This window comes from Nelusetta ayraudi, unplaced genomic scaffold (assembly GCF_046127955.1).
Source record: "Nelusetta ayraudi isolate G7.1 ecotype Tasmania unplaced genomic scaffold, CSIRO-AGI_Nayr_v1 ptg000059l, whole genome shotgun sequence".
Taxonomy (NCBI): Eukaryota; Metazoa; Chordata; class Actinopteri; order Tetraodontiformes; family Monacanthidae; genus Nelusetta; species Nelusetta ayraudi.
Window position 1 is genome coordinate 2,140,273 of NW_027466109.1, and position 21,774 is coordinate 2,162,046.

Consider the following 21,774-nt stretch of genomic DNA (forward strand, 5'->3'; position numbering starts at 1 on the left):
TAGATGTCAGTGTTAGTGGTATTTGGACTTAAGCCACTCTTTTGGAAAAACATCTTAAATCTTTTATCTAAAATGTAAAAGACATAAACACCAAATGTTCTCTTAGTGCATTTGCCAGAACATAAGATTGTTTTCTATTTAAGTCACCATTTGATGGTGAAAAACAGGTGCATTTATCTGGTGCCAGTTTTCTGACACCGTAAATAAAGGCATTGAGTGTTAAAATAAACCATACTATTAAAAGATCATGTTCTTCAAGTCATGTCATCTAGCCCAGGACCCTCGCAGTGCTGTTTGAGTTGAGTCCATGTTCACTCCATGATCATTTTCACACCATATCATACCCTTGTTCAGAATAAAATATTTTGTCCTTATTTTTTTTTTTTGATCATTCATTTTCATTTAGAAAATATTTTTAGACAATTTTTTTTCAGTTTCTTTTTTTTACTTGTCTGTGCTATTTTTGTTCATTTCTATCATTTGTCATATCATTTATCATTTTTAATTTTATTTTTTCCGCTGGCATCAAGCTCAAACGGTGTGACTTCCTCTCTCAGTCCCCTTGCCTCTTCTCCGCATAACCCATCCACTTCCTCGTGACATCTGGTCAGGGGTATCCAAGGTTAGTAGTTCTCACAGACATGATGTGATCACATTCAGACGTGCTGTCTGAGTTCAGCTTCTTTTGACATGTGAGGTTTCGGTTAGCATTTTATTGCCTATTAAAGGTCTGTCAGACAAAAAAAGTGACGCTGCACCTGTGTTCTCTCAGAAAAATTCATTTAAAGTTGATAAGAAATCATTTTGAGCAACATAGTATAAACATTTGTACGTTGCACACATCTATTTGGCAAAAGTGCCACAGTGTACAGTAGAATAAAAATATTTACATTCCAACAATAATACTTTGGATAATAACATGCAAATTACATCAATTTGTTGGAAATGATACAAATTATCCAAACAGTTGTGCTTAAAACATTTCAGTCAAATTCATTCTTCATAAAAAAAAATCTTTAACCTTCATCCCGGTACGAGTGTGTTTATTCAAAATACAAACATTTTCTGTAAAGGAGCAAACTGGTGGGTCTAAATGTGTTTCAGCGCCTCAGTTCCCTTCGGGTCACACGAGGGTCGAGTCTTTGGCCGTGATCCCTGATTTCCGAGCGAGGACGCTCCTCATCTCGTTATTCACGCCGTTCCAAGGTTTAGCCTGTGCCTGTAGTAAACCGGACTCGGTTGACAGGGTCCTGTGCATTCTGGGATAGCTGCCGCCGGCGCTGCCGTAGCCGTCTCTGTCGCTTGCGCCGCCCTGGGAAATCCTGGCGGGAGAGTACTGCTGCTGCTGCTGCTGCTGCTGCTGCTCTCGCTGTCTGGGGTTACCGCAGTGAGGGAAGGATACGGGGTGCTGGATGTGGGACTGGGTGCGGTGCATCCGTGGCTTGTCCACGCCAATTTTTAGCTCGCACGGCCGAGAGAGGGGCGAGCTGCTGCTGCTGCCCCCGCCGTGGTCGTTGTGGTAGAGGGTGTCGAGGTGCTCGCCAGTGTAGCGCTTCTCTCTGCGGCAGGCTTTGACCAGGGAGTGGATCACGACCAGCAGCAGGATTAAGATTCCAGACGAGAGCACGCAGGCGCTCGCGATGCCCGTCTCCACCTCAAATATCAGGAGCATGAAAATGGACATAGCTGCCGAGAGAGAAAGAACGCACTGTGAATGAATGAATGCAGTGACCAGCAGGCAAATTCACATTCAGACAAATGCCTGACAAGTTTTCAGTAATATTTCAGTCGTTTAGGCGCATGTCTCTGTTCTTACATTCCCTGAACAAAAACTCAAAGCAGCTGCATGTGCTGCAATGTTGCAGTTTTTAGCTCTGGTGTTGCCTGTGCAGCTGCAGAGTGTAACTTCTTGATGTGAATGCAAGTTGCCCCACTCACAGACAGGATTTATTGTTGGATTTTGTCTTCAAGTTTTTATTAGAAAATTTGGATAGCAGTTCATGTTTAATCATCCAAAAAGCAAATTAGCCGGAAACCGGAGGAAACATGTCTAAAAAGGTAGAGAATTTATTTTTATTTTTTGAATAATGTCTGCAATTAATAGCTGGTGTCACATAAAAATAATAATGTTGGTGAGTGATACATCCTCATGATGTAGCAAAAAATAATTTTGAAACCTTTTTGAAGGCTTAAACAAAAAATTAGGTGTCATGTTAATGTAAAGAAAGCGGCTTCTCTGAGCTGTTGTCTTTGTCACTGGTCTGCAGGAGAAGGACCGTGGACTCCACAACGCTAAAAGAGGGGGGAGAGAGGCACGGCCCTGGCATGTGAAGTGACTGCGTGGCCTCCAGACTCCTCTGCACTGCCACTTTCTCCACTGGGGTCACAAGGGGCGACACCTCCTTATTACAATGGAGTTTACCGCCTCCAGTGACCCCCCCGCCCCCACACACACACACACCCTGCACCCCCTCCCTCACCAGTGCAAGCCGCTCGGTGGAACAGCACACCACAGCACTGCCAGGTTCAGCATTATAAACACTCGAGTCATGGGCGCCGCTCAAAGGAAGTATTGTTCTCTGGGGCTCAGTGGAAGGACCAGCGAGAGGGCAGTTGGGCTGGTGTCGCTTTCTGAAATGCACCACTGTGCCACTGTTTGTGGATTGGAATGCTTGTTTGTTTGTTTGTTTTTCGGAAGGCTAAGAAAGTAGTCGTAAGCATTGACTTTATAAAAGCTTCACTTCACTCAAAGTTTTTGCTTGAAACTTCTCGGCCCTGATTTGTGTTAAAGTGAAATGTCTGTAAATGTCATGTGAGCAAACTGTTCATAAACTGAAAAAACAAACTCTTAATTGGCTGTTTGTCTTTACCTGCCAAATAGACAGACACACCGAGGCAGAACAGACCGACAGCAATATGTCGCACAGCTCTGCTGTCCAGGAGGAACCAGTCTGCCCTGCAGAAATAAAAAGTTTTTCTCATTACAGCGTCATCAGTCAAAATCAAAATCAATATGACTTTTTTTTTTTTTTGACTCATCATGAGTCTTTTTTCTTCAATTCCCCTGATTAAAAACAGAAAACACCCCGAAACATTTGATGAATATGTTCTTCTTTAGCTCATCATCATTCACACTGTCTTGGAATGTGTCCCCTGTCAGCTGGGGGGTCCTGGGGTTGTGCTGTCAGGTTTGTAAACGGACGTGGGAAAGGGCCAGCCAGAGGCTGTGATGTGGGAACATAATGAGAGAAAGGCCATTGTTTAGGGCCGGTGAGGTGGGGGGTGGGTCGACAGCGCTGCAGGTCGGGTCTCTGCACTCAGGCCCTCTCGTGCCTCTGAAGCTGTTTTCTTTAAATAAAGCCTCAAAGAGTCGACCAACTTTCCATGTGGGTTGCAAAGAAATGCTCGAACATGATTGTTTCCACTCATGTGCAAACACACACTTAACTCACCACTTTCACACGTAACCACTGTGTTGTGCACCCACAACAGTGTAAACAAAGATTAGACTTTGCCCTTGTTTTGGTGCTTAATTCTGGTAATTTTAGTAAACACACAATCATACATCTCATTGGAGACTTCAACACTGAGAATGATGCACTTAAGAATCATCTCTTCAATTATGGTTTGTGTTGTGTTGTTGAACCAGGACTGGTTTTCTGTCCGTGCATGTGCATGTGTGTTTAACTGCTACAGTGAAAAGGACCCAAGTGGCTTAATAATACAACCAATCTCAAGAAGTGTTTGTTAAAAGTGAAACTTTAGAGCAGCACTTTGTATTTTTTCATTATTCACTGAGTTGTAACAGTAATAATGGCAGCCCTGCAGCAGAGCGTTTGCCTTTTACAGTACTATGTATGTATATATATGTATGTATATGCATACTATGTAAGCAGTGGGTTCTCAGGAGTGTCATGAGGGCAACCCATGTTGTGTGGTCTTGTACCTGGCCACCTGGGGGTGCTGTGTTAATGGCAGAGGGGCTTTTCTCAATGTTTCAAGGCAATAGCATTTTAGGTTTGTTGCTAGATTGGCGAACAGTACTGCTGTATATGTAATGGTTAAGCCACTTTTTATATATATATATAGGTACCTTTTAATTTTAATCTAGTTTTAAATCCGACGCACCTCAATGTGACAGCTTCTCACAGGACCTCATTTGGCCTGGTGCTCATAGCAATTAGCTGAAGCAAATTCTCTGCATAAACCAAATGGCACTAATAAGAACTAAGAATGACTTTGCAGTTGTCTCTCCCCACTTCCAGTATTCCCCCAACCCAGTCAAGTGAGAAGAGCAGCAGCAACAGGCTACAGACCAACAGACTGTCTAATAACTGTTTCAAGGCCCCCCCATATAGGTGGGTCCTGGAACGTAACCAAAACGCGAACGGGGGTCCCAGATCACCGCTGCTGTCTTTATTCGGAACTGCGCGGACGATCGCGGGCCCTTTTGGGGGCTGCGAGTGGGTTAAATACCTCTCTGTATCCTGCTCTCCCCGGCAGACTTCAGTCGAGAAATAGCTGTGGAGGAGACACACGACCGCAGAGCTCAGGTGCAGCGTGAGCGAGAGCGCGGCGAGCGCCGCGGAGACGGGCAGCAGCACGGCCCACACGGGGGCCCCGATGACCGCAGAGGTGGAGGGAGGGGACTCCTTCACCGCCGCCTGCTGGGACCGGAGCTGGAAAAGCAGCAGGACGGACAAAACGGACATCACCGCGGACAAAAGCCCCAGCAGCGACAAGACGAGCAGGGAGCGCTCGTTGTACCTCATCCTCGCGTCCCCCCGAAACAAAAAAAAATCTCTGTTTTCCCCGCGGGGAGCAATGCCCGTAATTCCTGTTGGAGGTGAAACCACCGCAACAACAAAAAAAAAACAAAAAACAAAAAATGCACAGCGATCCTCAACTCCCAACAAGTGTTGCTGGCATTTCGCAGTCTGTGTGGAGAGGAGGGGAGGAGGGGAGAAACAGTTTCTCAACGACGCGGACGTCGCCTCCCGTGGCCTCCGCTTTTCCCAGCCCGAGCATGTGATGTGCCTTAAATCCGCAGATTAAAAACTTCGCAACAACAATAGACTTTTTCTCCTGGATCGGCGCAAAGAAACAATGCTGCAGCAGGAGGAGGAGGAGGAGGAGGCAGGAGCCCGCTGGCTGAACAGCTCAGAGGACACACACACACATACGGCGCAGTCCAGCACAGAGACAGATCTCTTCAAGACACTCCTGTTCAGGAAAGAATGCACAAGTTGCATGTAAAAGTGGGGATATCATCAAGTGTGCATAGCGCCATATGATAATGGTGTTGTAGATTAGCCTACTTCTTAGTCCTGGGTGGTACTGTCCTAAAGAGATTAAAGGATTAGAGTCGCTCGTTTTAAAGAGCCAAATTTAATTAGTGACAACTGATATGCTTCCCTCTGTATCAAAAAGAAATTAACCCAAGAAGTTCCACAAAGGTCCCTTTATGACATCAATGTTATGTCAGTCAGCCCTGCAGAACTGAGAAAAGGCAGTCGTTTTTAGAAAATGTATGCAAAAATATGACGTGCTGCATCAGCATGTATCAGATGGCTGAATATGCAGTTTGCTGAATATCTTTTGCGTTTTTTTGTGTTGCGTTGTCTGCTCAGGAAGATCTGAAAGCTAATTTAGGACCTTTAAAGGCCTGTATGCAATATGGTTTGACCACTAGATGGCACAGTTTTGCACTCAGTTTACACCAAATCACATCACGTGTGATTAATTGTGGTGGGCACCAAACCTCCACTGCGAGCATAGGAGCTACTGTGTCAACCGATGTACAATGACATCAACATTTTGTGGACAGTGTCCTGAAGTGATGAGTGTCGAGTGCAAGCAAGACAGTGTCTTTCTTAGCAGTATCTCTCTGTTTTTGCATTGCTTTTGTGTAAATTGCAATTCAGGCTACCATTTTTAGCAGGCTATGTTATCATTAGCATTAGGAGGTGTCCATTCTGTGTGTTGCTATATATGCACTTTTAACCCTAGCTAAACTTACAAAAGAAAACTATGCAAGCACACACACATACACTTGATGCAGTACGTTGGCTACTGCACAGCTGGCCACTTTTTAGGAATTTGCAGCCGCCTCAGTCGACCCCACTTCATTGTCGAGAATCTCTTTTATTCTTAGTTCAGCTCCTCAGATTCCAGAATCTAATTAACTCGTCAGTTGTTGCTGCGGCAACATGCACGCTTGACTCAAAAGCATTTACGCATTACGTGGCACCAAAATAAGCTACTTGTGCAAAGTTGTGCCTTATTTACCAGAATATAGCAGCTCTACGTTTAATTATATCAATGTTACATGTCATATATAAAGTTGCCATATGCCACGACTCGCCTGACACACTTGAGGAGGCCTTATTATTCTGTTAGAGGTTGAGGTTTGGTTTGTGTTTGTGTGCTGCCGAGATGGAGATAAGGATATCTATAAAGGTACACAATGTGAACAATTGCTCTCACACGTGTACACTGACCAAAGAGGCTATTTCTGCATTCGACAGCCTCACCACATACTTAGAAAGGGTTGAAGCTGATCTTGTCGAAAGCAGAAGTGAGACGTTTCAGAGGAAAAAAAATGACTTGATGCGGAAGTTTTCAAAGGCACCTTGAATTTCCTTACAGGCCACATAGGTCCATTGACACATTTGTCGTAAAATAACCTTTGGCAAGCAGTCTGAAACATTCTCTCTCAACATAGAGAGTGTAGAGAATATATATCAGTGAGGAAACACGGGATTTTCCCTTTGACAACAGGTGATGAGTTTGCTGTATTTCCACAGCCGTGCTAAATCTAAACCTAGCCTCATGTAAATTAAATTTGTTTCTAAATGTGCCCTGTGATTTATGAGTACCTAAAATAATCTGTTGCCACTGTGTCATCAGAACTATTTTTACATCTAATTGAATGAAAAAAAATGCATCAACTGGTTCTAAATAATAATTCTGCGGCGGCACGAGAGGTGGCGCGTAAGATTTAGTGGCATCTAATGGTCAGAAAGCAAACTGCAAACAATGTTCACGTTGTGTAGTGATGTCAAATCTTTCTTACGCCAGCTGCGGGGTCGGGGTGAAAATCACAGAAGCCTGTAGACGTGTGGCAGCGCAACACTGCCACCTCAACGAATGAACTGGCTCTTCCCGTAAATATAACTGTATAATAATACGTGTCTATATTTAGTCAATAAAAGACGCAGTTTGGTGACTGTCTCTGGCTAGAACATTCAGTCCATGAGGTCCTTTAAATATTACAACTGGGCTTTTGAATTGAAGCACATCTGAAAGAATGTCTTGTATATTTGTATGAATGCCGAGCCTGTAAATCTGTGTGACATTTTGCAGTTGTCTGCAGAGAAATTCTGCAGCGGGGTAAAAAATAGACGTCCGAAGTTGCAAGGATGTATAGTTTTGTTTTTAAAGTTTTATATCTGCCTTCCCCGCAGGTGCTCCGCCGGGTGTCAGCGGGTTTCAGTGGGAAGGACGGCGCAGCCTTGTGATGGCCACCTGCCGCTTTTGTCTCGTCTGTCTCCTAAACCTCACCGTCCTCATCCTGCTCGCATTTTGACAGCAAAGTGCACTTGCAAAGTGTTGGGCGGTAATAATAGCCCCGGGTTCGGCAACGTGATTCTGTGATTGGCTGGAACCCGCCATTCAGGTAATCCTGCGTGCAAAGGCTGCAGCAGCCTGCAGAGATGTTGCTAACTGTTGCATCAGATGCACACTTTGAGCTGCCCTGCCTCTGGAGAATCAGCTTTGCGCGTGCGCATGTGTGTGTGCGTGTATTTGTGTGTGCATGGGCACAGGAGAGTAACAGAGTTGTTGTCTACACGTTCACCGATGAGCTGCACTAATAAATTGCCACCGCTTTATTTAAAGTGTGCATGCTGTCACATTTTAAATATAGTAAATAATTCAACTCATGCCGTGAGTTCAGTTGTTGCTTCTATCTATATCGTTCAAGCTGGCAGCAGGCCTCTTCTTAAGTCCTGTTTTTTGTTTTTTTCACACACTTTGGATGACTCACAAACACACAAGACGAGACGCAATAGGCCGCAGTTTCAGTTTTAGTGCACCTCTTTCGAATAATTGACTGTATTGGAGGTCATGTTCCTGTTTTCTTTTTTAAATCTTTTTTTGGGAAAGCTGCGTCGTGACCCTTTATTAGAACACGCTGTTCCTTTTCTTATTTTACACACGTCCAGCCTCAAACGTCGGAGGTAAACAGCGTTGAAATGATCGAGTGAGCTCAGAGTTTTAGTTATGGTTCAGTTTAGCAACCAGAACTGAGTGTGTAATCATCCAATCACAACAGCATGCTTTATCCATCTTGTCAGGCGGACTGTAAACGGATCACATGAAACCGAGGCACTTAAACATGCAGATTTATGACCTTTAATGAATGTGCAGGGATTCTATGAAATGCAAGAGGTCAGAGTTCAACAGAGAAACATCTGGACAATTTGCAGTGGTCCGCAGGAAGGCCACGCTAATGTGAGGATCACTTAAGTAAATTCTGTGCTACAACAAGACTTCGATAAATTCAATATTTTTTTAAAAACTGAATTTATAAATGTCATCTTTTTCTGAGAAATCATCCAGTAATATTTCTATTATCTGGGTTTTGGTGCATCAAAGCAGAAAGCAGCAGTTAGCTTTGCTTTTGAGGTTTTTGCTGCTCAGCTTCACCAAAATGTCATTTCTGCGGGGGGGAAATGTATACAATGAATATACAATGCATGCTGCAACCTTGTTCACCATGCATGTGTAATTTCCACAGATAAACTCTCTTGTAAGGAGGTAAAGGAATCCATATAGTCACAACAGGCTGGTAGACAGCACAAAAACAATCCTTTTGTGCTGCATAGTCACAGACGATGCGCCCCAGTAATCACATTTTTTTTAATATACAGTATATTAACGCTCAGTCTCAGTCCTCCACGAACCTTGACGACAAGACAGTGGCAGCTCACAACAAGCGGGGTTACAGTCTCCAAAGAGACAACTGTGTCACTCGGGTATTTTCATCCCACCACTACTACTCGTCCCCGCGGAGTGATCCCATTTGGAGGAACACCAGCAAAACCACAACCATTCAGACACAGACAGACAGACAGACAGACAGACAGACAGACAGACAGACACATAGATAGATAGATAGATAGATAGATAGATAGATAGATAGATAGATAGATAGACATTGGTTTTTGTACTGTGTACTATGTATGTTTGTATGTTTTTGTTATGTTATGTAATGTTTTATTGTATGTGGACCCCAGGAACATTAGCGACCACAGCTGTGGATTCTAATGAGGATCTTAATAAAGAATAATGACAGACAGATAGATAGATAGATAGATAGACAGATAGATAGATAGATAGATAGATAGATAGATAGATAGATAGATAGATAGATGGTGTGACCTACAGTCTAACCCTGCTTTGACCTGCTGCTTGGCTGGGTGGGCGGGCTTGAGGCTGGGGGATCGCGGCCAATAGCACGGCTCAAGAGGCGGTGTGCGCCGGCAGAGGTGGGCGTGTCGCCGAGCAGCCAGCTGTTGGAAAGTGGCGCTACTGAACCATCCGCAGCTACTGCACCTGGTGAATACCTCCGCATCACACTCCGCCGCGAGGTCCAGAGGCGCGAGACATCTCCATGGTACATCTTTGCTCTTTTAAAAAAAAGAAAAAAAGAAAAGAAAATCCTGCATCGTCGTGTTTTTTTTCCTTTCTTTTTTTCATTTTCTCTTTCGTTCGTTAGTTTTTTTTTTTTAGTTTTTTTTTTTCTACCTTTCCCCGCTTGACCGGCCACGGATCGGATCGGATCGAGCGAAACTCGGGAGGTGAAGTGCACGAGGAGTCTGGGGAGCAGGTGAGAGCAGATGCTGCGCTCGTGCGTTTCGCTCTGAGGTGTGGAGGGTTTCCTCTGTGCTGATTCCTCGGACACAGCTGTCAAGGCGGCACCTGTTGCTGCTCGCGTTGTTGTTGTACAGAGCATACACGCAAATGTAAGATTCATTTATTTATTTATTTATTTTTAGATGAGGCTAAATTAGACAGGGATGCTCGGCAACTCGGACTATTATTGGAGGGATTATTTTAAAGGATGTCAGTAGATTATTTGGTCTCATTCTCTGCAAAAGCCTACCCACTGGTTTTCCTCTGATTTTATATTTCTGCATTTTTAGATTTTTTTTTTTCAAACCATTTGACATGCTGCCGTGCTATGGGAGAGAAAAAAATAGTAAATTCCTGTATATGTGGACAAATCCCATGAGCATTGAATCATTTCAAAATCTACTGACGTCAGTTCTGTGTGCATTCCTCAAGATCATTTATCGTTTTTTAGTTGTTAACCATTTTTAATATCTACATTTGTTAAAGCGTCCAAGGCCCGAAAATCTAATATTGTTATCGCTTCCTTTCATGGAGACGATTGACTGTTTGTGCCGTGACTCCACAGACTATTGCTATTCTGGCTCTATCAAAAATATCAAGGCAATTCAATTATCTCCTGTTAAAATTAGACAAATATTTCCTCACCATTGCTCTGCAAAGGCCCAGAGAGCACATGAACTGTCTGACCCTGGAGATGGCTCACGGCACACATTTGTTTATCCTGATGAATACGGACGGCACCGGAGCTTCGTTATTTTATATTAAGCCTCTTTGTCTTCCTCTTTTGTACAGAAACTGTGCCGGCAACATTTTGAGGCTTTGGCTCACTTTTTTTTTTTTTTTTTTTTTTTGCAGTTTTCTGTCCTAAACTGGGCTCATTCGCTGGGTGCTCGTTATTTTGTATTTATTTATTTTTGCCACCTTAACTCGTCAGAGTTTCACCGGCACTGGAGTGAAAGCAGGACTCCTTCCTGGCTCCGTTATGGGCCGCTCTCACTGCGGCTGTATTGCTGTTGCGTTCGCAGTACATTAATGCAAAGCAACAGTCACGGTGGCAAAGTCCTGTTTGTTTCTTTGCCTTATCTATAACCAAATGCATGACCAACAGAGTGCAAAACACATTTCAGGCATTAGTGCAGAAAGAACGAGCTTAATTAAATTCCGTCGCAATATTTCACATGTCTTTCCACTGATGATTGACGGCCACTATATTTGGCCACATTTAACAACCGACATGAGTTAGAGACGATCTGATTGGCCCCAGCAGAAATCCGTGCCTGCGCAGGGGAACTGCCGGGCTCCTCGGCCTGCGTTATTTCTCACACGTTCACCACAGTTTCAAAACACTTGCGACTCGCTGAGAATGCTCGGCCATTGAAGTGGAACCTTCAAATATCTAGAAAAGCCTCGACTTTTGTTTTGTTTTTTTGCTCTCCTATTCATGCGTGCGGTCAGCCGTGTCTTCGCGGCTTTTTTTAAGGCCTCGGTAAAATGATCTCGCCTGATCATTCGCGAGTCCTCAGATCTGCACGCGCGTGTCCCCGATGATAAGTCAGAAGCTCAGGGGCGGATTGAGTTCAGGGCGGCTACGACGCAAGTGGATTGTACGTTGCACACCTCTGTTTTTTTCCACCTCCTTGTCTCAGGAGAAATTGCTGCTAAGCGTACCAACGTTCCACAGAGAGAAATCGGAGCAAGTGTTCGAGAGTGCAATTATGGACATGAGGCAGTAATGTTTCCATGTTTTGAGGGGCCAGTTTACAGGGTAGACAGAAGGATTTAGATGATCGGAGCTGATGATTTGATAGCTCGCGGTCTGCAAGAGGTGCAATGCACTTGCAGGCCTTAAACCTGCGGTGAAACAGAATTACCCAACCCAGCGAGCCGCCCTCTCCCCAATCGTTGCGGCCTGTAGAGTTTTCGAGAAACCGACTAAACCACGTGCAGTTCGAGAGCAGACGCCATACCCTTCTGCCGCTATATTTAACCAGCTAGTCATGTGTTAAACAGGCGCCAACTGCTGTTATTTGATCAGATCTTAGGGGTCGAAAACTTCTGGTAAATGTTTTGCTACCATTTGCAGCATCAGTCAGACTTTATCATTGATCCCCCCCCCCCCCCCCCCCCCCCAAAAAAAAACAAACAAAGTTTTTGCTTCTTTGGACCATCCTGCTTTTTGTGTTTTCCTTCTACCAAAAAAAAAGAATGTTTTTCTCCATTCTAACTGGGAGGCCATGTCCAAGACAAGTTCAGTTCCGTGCTGAGGTGTGTCCCCCGCCCCCCCTACAACCCTCCTACCCCTACTGTTGTGTATTTCCCCTCCGCCACACTGGATGTCGCAGGACTTTATAAGGTAATAATGAGGGCAAAGAGGTGGATATTTCTCCGGAAAATGCCCCAGATGCCTGTGTGCCAAGCTTACGTTGAGGGACAGCAGGCACTTTAGGGGTCGTGGGAACGCAGGCGCCATATCCGCTCAGGAGGGACGGGGGAGACTAAATATAGAGAAGTCCAATACATGTAGAGTGTTTAGGGGGAAAACCAGCAAAACGTCCTCTGGGCTTTGACGAGTCACTATATGGTGAGTTCGGAGGAGTGAGTCGGCCACTTCGCACTTAGCGGGAGATGAGTCACACGTAGAGCAGCCCTGTGCACGCTATTGTCCTCGCGCTCGATGGGTGTGCTCCGTGGCTCTCATCTCGTGAAATGCAAATGCGAGTTTTCGGATTTCACTTGTTTCCACAGCGTCGAGCTCTGCGAGGTCTGAGGAGGGCAGAGGGAGTGCAGTAGGGGCTTCCAGACAGAGGGGAACAAGAAAAGCAAAAAAAAAAAAAACCCAGACAGACACATCTGTCCACGCCTCGGCTTTTTTCCTCTGCCTTCCCAAACCTCTGCTTTCCCTCTGCCGGCCCGGCCCGTCCTCGCCTGAGAGAGGAGTGGGTGGCTTTTTCGGGGGGCCTTTCGAGAAAACACAGCGTTCCCCCCACCCCCCTCGACCGTTGCCTGACTGGCCGGTGCTTGGTGGACCTTTAAAAGGAGCCCTCAGCTGTATTTTTAACCCTGTCTCTTGGGGCTCGCGCGGCGCACACTCGAGCACCGTGCTGCCTGCTGGCCCGGGTTAAACCAGACTGTGGGGGTGTCAGACTGCGAGGACCGCCGGCCCCGGCCGAGGGCCGCTCTAACATTAGACCGCATCGGCTCACGGCGGTAAAAATAAACACCCCTGTCCTTAGCAAGAGGGGGGTAAAGGGCGGGCGACTCGAACCAAACCGATGACATTTTCCCACCAGAATGAAACAAATGCAACGAGATGCACCGGCTATTTCTTACGCTCGTTCAGCAGCAGATGCTGTGAGTGCGAGAGGCGACCGCAGCGGCCGCTGTGACGTCGGCCGTTCGAGACGACCACAAGACAACGACGGCCCGCCATTTTACCATAGCCCAAACGAGGATGGGGGAGAAAAATTTTAACACGATCCATCGCCCGCCGCTGAGAGGATCCGCAATGTGTTCGCTCGGCGCTCAATAAACATTCATTTCATTTCACAGGTGCTTTGAAGAGTGACTTACAGCAGGAGGGAAAAAAAAATGGGACGAAAGAAAATACAGATCTCTCGAATTGTGGACCAGAGGAACAGACAGGTGGGTGATGTTTCATTTAGAGTAGTGTATTCAATTATAATATATATACGTATATAAATAATTAGTGTATTAAAGCCACATTATTAAGCGGCTTTTGTGTTAACATGATATATAATAGACTCTTCTAAAATTAAAACTCAGTTTCGATTTCAGAAGGGGTTCAGGAGGTCAAGCAAAAAAACAAAAAGAGTAACCATACTAAAAAAAACAACAACAACAAAAAAACTGGATAATAAACAAGCAGCTTTTCAAGGGTTGAAGAGAGCAAGGCCAATTTTGTTTTTGTTTTTAAATAAACTCCCACTGCCTCAAGATCGCAAAAAATGCCCCATTTGACGCCAACATTTGCAAGTGCAACAAGAACAGATTTTATCTGCCAAGAAAATCTTTTTGAAATTTACACTGAAAGGGGAAATTGTCTAGCAGAGACTCTGAGGTTTTATGCATGATGCTCTCTGATAATGCCGCCTGCAAAGATGGACAGATTGATATCGATTTGTGTCCAACGTATAAAGAGAAGTTCAAAGATGCAAAGATTTTTTTGTTGAGAGGAAGTCGGCGCGGAGGCAGATGTAAAGGTTCATCGTTCTGCGACATGTGAAAATACATCAAACTGCTGTTCGCATATCTAATCTCAACTATTTGTTTGAGTTGCATATTGTCTCGGTGTGAATCTAAGGGTAATATTTATTTTACCGCTTTTTCACGCCGTAAAGTCCCCCGAGGCACATTTGTGATGTTGAGCTGCGCGACAGCACAAAACTGTCAGCACTCTGGCAGTCATAATGAATTTTGATGTTGTGTCTTTTTTTATTTTAAAAAGGAAAATACTTTTTTTAGCAGCATAATTTATGTGAAGAAATAAAGCTGTACCCATAAATATACAGTCTTATGATCCAACATCAACTGTCTGATTATTTATCTGACTGCAGCAGCGTATAAACCTGCTAGAAATGCAGTCTTGCAGCATTTTATACCGTCTGAACCTTAATTAGGAGCGATTCCATTAAATCAGCCTGGTGGGGGAGGAATTAAAAAAAAAAAATTTGTCCCGTTTGCTGCCGCAGGTGACTTTCACCAAGCGCAAGTTTGGCCTGATGAAGAAGGCGTACGAGCTGAGCGTGCTGTGCGACTGCGAGATCGCCCTCATCATCTTCAACAGCACCAACCGCCTCTTCCAGTACGCCAGCACGGACATGGACAAGGTGCTGCTCAAGTACACCGAGTACAGCGAGCCGCACGAGAGCCGCACCAACACCGACATACTGGAGGTGGCGCACCGCTACACACGCCTGCACATGCATTTATATAGACGTCCTTGTGTGTGTGTATTTGTGAGTCATTGTGGACGGTCTTGGTGTCAGACTCTGCGCAGGAAGGGTCTCGGCCTGGAGGCCTCGGAGCTGGACAGCGAGGAGAGCATGCAGGTGACCCCAGACAAGTATTCTCTGGGTGAGGGGATGGACCTGTCTGTCGCCCGCCAGCGCTTCTACGTCAGTTCACAACCCACACCCACACATCCACACACGATCCACTTTATTATTACCACTTTTGTAACATTTAGCAGCTCAAAACAGCTGGAGTCCTGACGGGATGACGCTCGCTCTGCCCCCCAGGCACCGTCGCTCCTCCCGACCGAGGCCCAGTTCCTGGTGTCTGCAGGCTGTGAGAACGGGTTCCCCAACACCAGCGGAGCCAGCATGGCCCCTCACAGACCCCCGGCCTTCAAGTCGCTGAGCTCCAGACCCGGTTCGGCCAGCCCCGCCGCGCCGCCTCACTCCGCGTTCATGTCGCCAGGTGAGCAAAGCTCCCTACACACAGACACTCACATTTGGTGTCGTGGTGTGGTCACCGGGTCGATGCTGCAGCTGAAACAAGTGATGCCAGATCTGCGCTGAGAGAGTTCAAAAGTAATTTAATTTCTACATCGTGCTGATTGCACATGCAGTAAATTGCCACCGGGTGGAGGGGAATAAAGTTTGTCACAGTGGCACATGGACATGAACATGAGGCTAATTGGCAATTGTCTGCAGGTGTGAATGTGAGTGCAGAGGTCTGTTAGTCTCTCTGTGAGCAGCCTGTGGCTTGTCCAGGTTGTAACCCCACCTCACTCTCACACATCCGAGTGCAGGATTAGATTCACTACTCTTTGATTCATTTGGTTTTAAAGTGACACGGCTGACTGACTTGAAGATTTATTAATCTATTTATTTGCATCGCTGTGGTGGTTACTGTGGCTGGAGCTTGAGGTGCTGTCATTTCACTTCTCTTGTCACAGCTAATTTTGCATCACATACTGAGCATCGTGCTGCTGCACTTTGCCAACGTTAAAGCTCGACTGTGAAGAAGCGCGCACGTTCAGCGTTGTGTCACCTCTAGTTTTAATGCCATCGCATTCATTTATGTGACCCGTTGCCCGGTTGCCTTTGCTTGACTTGACACATATCAAGACTGATTGTCTTGCTGAACTCTTCATGTGCTGCCCGGCTTGCTGACTCATGGACCGTTGTGAGTCAGCCCTAGCAGAGTTTGGCGGCTTAGTTGTGCACATTTTTGTGATTGTTGTCGAACTCGATGGTTGCGCAGGCAAAAACTGAATTTGACCATATTATAAAACTGGTCAGTAATGGTTGACTGTGCAACATCTGCAGGATGAGTCCACATACATCCCAGAACAATGCGTCTGTGTTATCTACTGTAATGCAGTGTGCTGTTCAGTACAGTGCAGTCCATCTTAGTTGTCAACTTAATGACTTTTTTTAAATGGGTTTTTTGCTCATCACCCTCGTCACCCTGAGACAAAATGCGCATTCTTGGGAAAAAATGTGACTCTTCCCACGAGGAAACCATTATTGCCCAATAAATCTCAACGCCTCTGCACACCACCCCACCGACTAAAACTGCCCGTTCATAATCGCAGATGCGTCACGGAGCGTTTGTCAGCGTAGGTTTGACGCTTTGAAATACGGTGGGAAAGCGTCGACGTGGAAATCAGTGAAACACTCTCGCTGGATACTCGCAGTAATAAGAATTAGCTCGCAAAGCCGCCATGCAGCTGGCAGTGAACGCACAGGAAGTGTGTCTGAGCGCGGGTGTGTGTGTGTCCGCAGGGGTGTGTGTGTGTGTGTTATTTGTGAAACAGATTCTCCACCATGTAACAGCGGCTGGTCTGTGGTTTCGCTACTGAACAGATCACACCTGCCGGCCACAGCCGCCTACTTTGGCGTCTCTAATATTCTGACTGAGGTTCAGTTGACGGTTGCAGTCACTGGCGCTGGCACACTGTTTTCCTGTCATTCGCTGGGTCACCTGTGCATGAGCGTGTTAAAGGTCGAACTGAAAGGAGAAGCGTTTTTTTTTTGTTTTTTTTTCTTTCTATCTGAGCTCGGCGAAACGGAGGGAGGCAATTGAGCGTTTCACACAGACCAAATTATTCCTCCGTGTGAAAAACCCACACGCTCACATCTCCTTTCACTTCCCCGCTCCCTTCTCTTCCTCTCTGTGCGGCGGCAGGTATCGGCTACTCCATGTTCTCCCACGGAACCCTGAACCGGGCCCTGGACATGAAGAGCCCCCCTCCTCTGAACCAGGCTAGTGAGAACATGAGGGGGGACGCTGCCACTCAGGCCCTGGGGGTCGCTCGCGCTAACTGCGGCTCGGCTGTAAGTAGCCTGTGATTGGCTGTACGGTCACCTGATCACTGCAAAATGTAACTTTTTTTCCCTTTTTCTCTCTGTTCAGAGGGGAGTCTTATACCAGGGCCTGCACTCCAGTAGCTCCATGGTAGCCATGGGGAAGGCCGGCCTGCTGGGTCACGGCCTGGGAGGCTACGGCCTTCCCTCCCAAGGAGCCACAGGTGCAACTCGTAGGTCTATGATGCGAATGAACAGTATATTAAACAAGGGTGACAATATTCCCCTTAAACTACTGAAGTTAAAAAAGAAAGTTGCTTCAGAGAGACAGAGTGATAGATGGGACACTGTTAGAAATCCCTACGGAGGCAGCAGCTGCAGTCCGGTCGTCTCTGCGAACACACACATGAAAACAGAAGTGTAAAAGCTAGTTGTGGTTATGCCAGCAGTTTTGTTCTTTTGTTCTTGTTTTTTTTTTTTTTTTTTTTTACCACCAGGTGCTGTCAGTCTTTCTTTCTCAAAGTTTGAGTGAAAAGGCGTCTATCCTCACAGGGCTTTCATGCATGAAAACAAAGATCTTTATCTTACGTTAAGGCTTCTGTCGTTTGTCTTCCAGACTACAACCAGCCTGCGTTTTATCACAATCTTCACCGAGGAGCAGCGGCAGCCAACCACTGGCAGCCGGTGCAGTCGCCTCAGGAGGGGCCTCACATCAGCCCAGGGTGAGAGCACTTTCATCCACCAGGATTAAGCACTGACCCGCGGCAAAAACAGTTCAGCCCGAGTAACAAATCAGAAAAAAAAGATGATGATAATATTTCAGAAGGTGGAATATTATTTTTTTAATGAATACAAGTTCAATTTAATATCATAGAAAATAGATGATAGGTCTGCTCTCAAAGGGCACTGATACTATGAGGTAGCAGTGCCCTTTGTTACATCACAATGGGTGTGTTTCTGGAGCTGTGGCCTTTTTTGAAAAGTAGAGCAAGCAATAGAAATGAAGGATTGTATATTATATAATACAATCCTTATTATATAACATATATTCAGAGAAGAGTTTGTGGTAGTTGCTTCCTTTAGAAGAACAGCCTCACTCTCTAAATGTTTAATAATATTATTGTTAAACACTAAACTAAACTAAAAACCTTCCTTTTCAGCAAGGCGTTTCCTGGTTGATTTTATCAGATTTTATCTGTTGACTGTTTTTATTGATTTGTTCATTTTATTCTGCTGTTAGTTTTTAGTGTGATTATTGTCAGTTTTTTGTGTACTGTGACATTTGCCCACAAATTTAAAATACGGTATAAATAAAATCTGTCATTATTATTATTATTATTATCATTATTATTATTATTATTATTATTATTATTATTACAATCCACACAACAAAGGCACACATTCACGCTCACACGTTTCTTTTGTCCCCCTGCTATTCCCAGCATGTCCAGCGGAGGGTGCTCCTTCCCCACCTCTACCTCCCCGCACCTGCCCTCCCTCAACCTCAGCATCAAATCTGAGCGCAGCTCCCCCGAGCTCATGGCCTCCCCCACCACCCCGCCTCTGCATCACCTCAGGCAGCACTCGCCCATGAGCAACCCGGATGCCGCCCGCCGCACCCCTCCGGACGCCTGTCCACCCAACGAGGCCAAGGAGTTCTCCAAGGCTGGCTACCCGGCGGGCGACGGGCCGCAGCTGGAGATGAGCGACGGCTGGCAGAGATAGTCGGGCACCGACTCCAACTCAAGCGGCCAGTCCTGTCGGAAAACGCAGAGATGAAACGCAGAGGAGCGCCTGAGTCTCCGTCCTCATCCTGTTCTCCTCACGCAGAGCTGGTCTCACCTGGGCGGCGGAGGATTTTCTCCGAATCACTCGTCTGATCCAGTGGGGAGAGAGATGCAGAGATGCATATGCTTGTTGTTGTTGTTGTTGTTGTTGTTGCTGTTGTGCTGGTGGTGGTTGTTTGGTTGTGGCTTTACCGCTTGTAGTTTGGACTCGTGGGATGTTGATGTGAGGCAACGAGTTTGAGTTTTTGCAAAAGTTTTGTTTTTTTTGAGACTCTGAAGTGAAGCGAAGCCACACGCAGCACGTCGGGACCAGCTGCTCTCCTGCCCTGCTGAAGCACCTTCAGCCCCAAATCAGTCACCGCGCCTTCTGGACATCTCCCTTCACTTGAGCCCAAAAATTTTAATTGAGCTGTAAGAGTTAGTCTCAGTCTTATATATATCAATCATAAATCTCCAAAACGGATCACAATTTCTGATAATTAAAAAATAGTCTGATAAAATTTAGATAGCAAGACACTTCTAGATCAGACCACATACATTTTCTACAGATACAGTTCATATGCAAATTCTCATCAAAGCTTCCAATTTGCATTCGCTCCATCAGTGAGTCAAACTTTTTAATAAAACAGCTAAAAAAGGATCTTCTGCTCTGCAGGCCATGGCTGCAAACCTGCTTCTGCCTCAAGACCTCGTTGTTGCCCGCAAGTTCACTTTAGAATGCATTCAGCCGGTACACAGAGGAAACGAAAGACAGGAAAAGCTGCAGCGGAGTGTCTTGGTGTTGTTTCAGCAGAACAGCTATTTTGAAATTCTTCCTGAAAATCGTGAGTTTTGGTTTTTCTCAGGGACTTTGAGGGCAGTTTGCACCAGGAAGTCTGAACACCGTCTGGGTGACTCCTCCAACCTGTTACTACCCTCGTTAGCTCAGATGCATCTGATGGCATCATATCGCAACAAGAGGGGTGTCTTTCACTGATAATTAATCGTATGTTTTGCAGTCTAACAAAAAGAACGTTACTCATCTATTTGCGTTTCTTTACTAATACCGGAATGTTTGACAGTCAGCTTCAAGTATAATTTTTTTTTTTTTTTTTTTTTTTTTTTAGATGTCAGGCGTCTTTTTCGAGATTTTCTTTCTGTATTTTTATCTCCACATGGCACATGCAAACCAAAGTCTTCTGTTTAAGAAAAGCTTTAACCCTCAACAGTCAATATATTTTTAAGACTGGTCAGCAAAATACAAATTTTCAAATTGTATTTTATTAGGAAAAGAGACTATATGGATGTTGTTTTTAATGAGCTCCCTCGCTTGTAAATATTATGGAACCTTAAGTGCCTTCCCTGTCTTATATTTAAAAAGAAATGAGACACTGTGAACAGCGAGTCCGTTTCCACTCAAACGTTTAATGACTTTCAAAATTCTCAGAATATCTTGTCAGTTTACTTTGCACTGTATTCTATCCTGCACTGGACCTTTCTGAAATATTTTTTTTCTATATTGTCAAAAAAAAAAAAAAAAAAAAATTGGTGTGGATCAGGATGAAGTTCCCCTTATGGTCACTAGGGGGTCATCTTCAGTCACAACTAGAGTGTCGAGCAGTAAAGAGCAGCCTTTTGCGTGAGGTGACGAATTGTCTAATTAATCTGAGCGACCAGACAAAGGTTTTTTTTTGTTTTTGTTTTTTTTTTAATCACATCAGGCCGGTTCAGTTGGACGGCACTGACCGTGAGCTGGACGCAGGAGGGCTTCAAGTTCAAGTGCTGCTGTCGAATTAACTGCTAACTGTTTTTATTTCCGCTTTCATACCCGTGCTAATGTATTAATACTGGCTCAGCGGCGACAGACTTGTCAGTATTCGTGTGTTTTGTGGTTTTTACTTTTTATATGCTTTACTAACAGGAAGATTTTTATTGGACTTGTGAGTTGTGATTCCTTTTAAGTAAAACCAGTTTGATTTGTACATATTGCCTCGGCCTGTTTTTTTTTGTTGTTTTTTTTCTCCTCCTGAGAAAAGAACATTAAGATCGCCGGCTCTCTGTGACGCCGGCTGCCTCTGTGTGTTTGGTCCATAGGCATAAAATAGCGTCTGCTGTGCTTTCATCAGCCTTTCATGTGTCGCTTTAGTCCTATTCGCCCTCATTATCGCCTCTGACTGGAGTCGGTCGGCTCTGCACGCAACCACCAAATGAGAGAGAAACAAGAATGGGTGTGTGTTGCGTGGGGGCGGGGGGATAAAAAAAAAAAAGAGAGAAAAAGAAAGAAAAAATTCCATACACCAAAAGGCAAATTTCCATCGCTGGTTGTCTCACGCTAACTGCCAGGGTTGTGTTTGACTTTTCTCACTGCAGCACTAAAGCAGAGGCCCTGCTCCGTCTCTGTCCCCGCTCCTCAAAATAAAAGAGGCCCTCACTGGGGTCATGTCTGGTCTGGTCCCCCGAGACTAGGCCGACCCAGTCTGCAGGGCATGTCTGGGTCTTGTACACACACACACACACACACACACACACTGAGGTCCCCACAGCCACCATGGCCCTCCGTTGCTGCATCACTTCAGACCCGCTACACAGATCTCACGGAGTGGAGGGACACTTGGAATAAATTGGATTATAGACTGATAAAACATCACCAAAAAAAAATAGTTAAGTCAATCATTTCAATAGTAGTTATTCCAACCGGAGGAGCATCATGACCCTGATCTGTCCAAACAGAGAAAATCTCCAGTCGAACTTCAATAGTCTGACCATACAATAAATGTCTGTATCACTGTAGGATTTACGTCAATTCATATAAAACT

General features: G+C 45.3%; 3 protein-coding genes across 8 annotated transcripts in view; 2 read left to right on the forward strand and 1 right to left on the reverse strand.

Moving 5' to 3' along the window:
* borcs8 (BLOC-1 related complex subunit 8) overlaps positions 1-2,852 on the forward strand; it is a 288,333-nt gene extending 285,481 nt beyond the window's left edge. For 2 of the 3 annotated variants that reach the window (XM_076039648.1, XM_076039647.1), the window contains 2 exons: positions 531-622; positions 2,268-2,852. In XM_076039648.1, coding sequence (XP_075895763.1) covers positions 531-600 — 70 coding nt within the window. In that variant the 3' untranslated portion in view covers positions 601-622; positions 2,268-2,852. The remainder of the gene's footprint in view (positions 1-530; positions 623-2,267) is intronic. The other variant, XM_076039649.1, reaches the window with a different exon arrangement.
* tmem221 (transmembrane protein 221) lies at positions 979-4,787 on the reverse strand. Its single transcript, XM_076039637.1, has 3 exons — positions 4,477-4,787; positions 2,871-2,956; positions 979-1,686 (listed from the first exon to the last, which is right to left on the reverse strand). The coding sequence occupies exons 1-3, from the start codon at positions 4,770-4,772 to the stop codon at positions 1,124-1,126; spliced, it is 945 nt and encodes a 314-aa protein (XP_075895752.1). The 5' UTR covers positions 4,773-4,787; the 3' UTR covers positions 979-1,123.
* Positions 4,788-9,567: 4,780 nt separating this feature from the next.
* Positions 9,568-20,940, forward strand: mef2b (myocyte enhancer factor 2b). 4 transcript variants are annotated; one of them, XM_076039633.1, is made up of 9 exons: positions 9,568-9,679; positions 13,468-13,560; positions 14,628-14,831; positions 14,925-15,053; positions 15,177-15,357; positions 17,074-17,222; positions 17,302-17,416; positions 17,809-17,914; positions 18,635-20,940. In XM_076039633.1, exons 2-9 carry the CDS (start codon positions 13,507-13,509, stop codon positions 18,915-18,917), a joined length of 1,221 nt encoding a protein of 406 aa, XP_075895748.1. In that variant the 5' UTR covers positions 9,568-9,679; positions 13,468-13,506; the 3' UTR covers positions 18,918-20,940. The 4 variants fall into 4 exon arrangements, with proteins under 4 accessions (XP_075895748.1, XP_075895750.1, XP_075895749.1 ...); XM_076039635.1 differs by lacking the exon at positions 9,568-9,679 and adding an exon at positions 9,723-9,892 and having other exon boundaries at positions 17,074-17,150; XM_076039634.1 differs by lacking the exon at positions 9,568-9,679 and adding an exon at positions 9,724-9,917 and having other exon boundaries at positions 13,494-13,560.
* Positions 20,941-21,774: the final 834 nt, after the last annotated feature.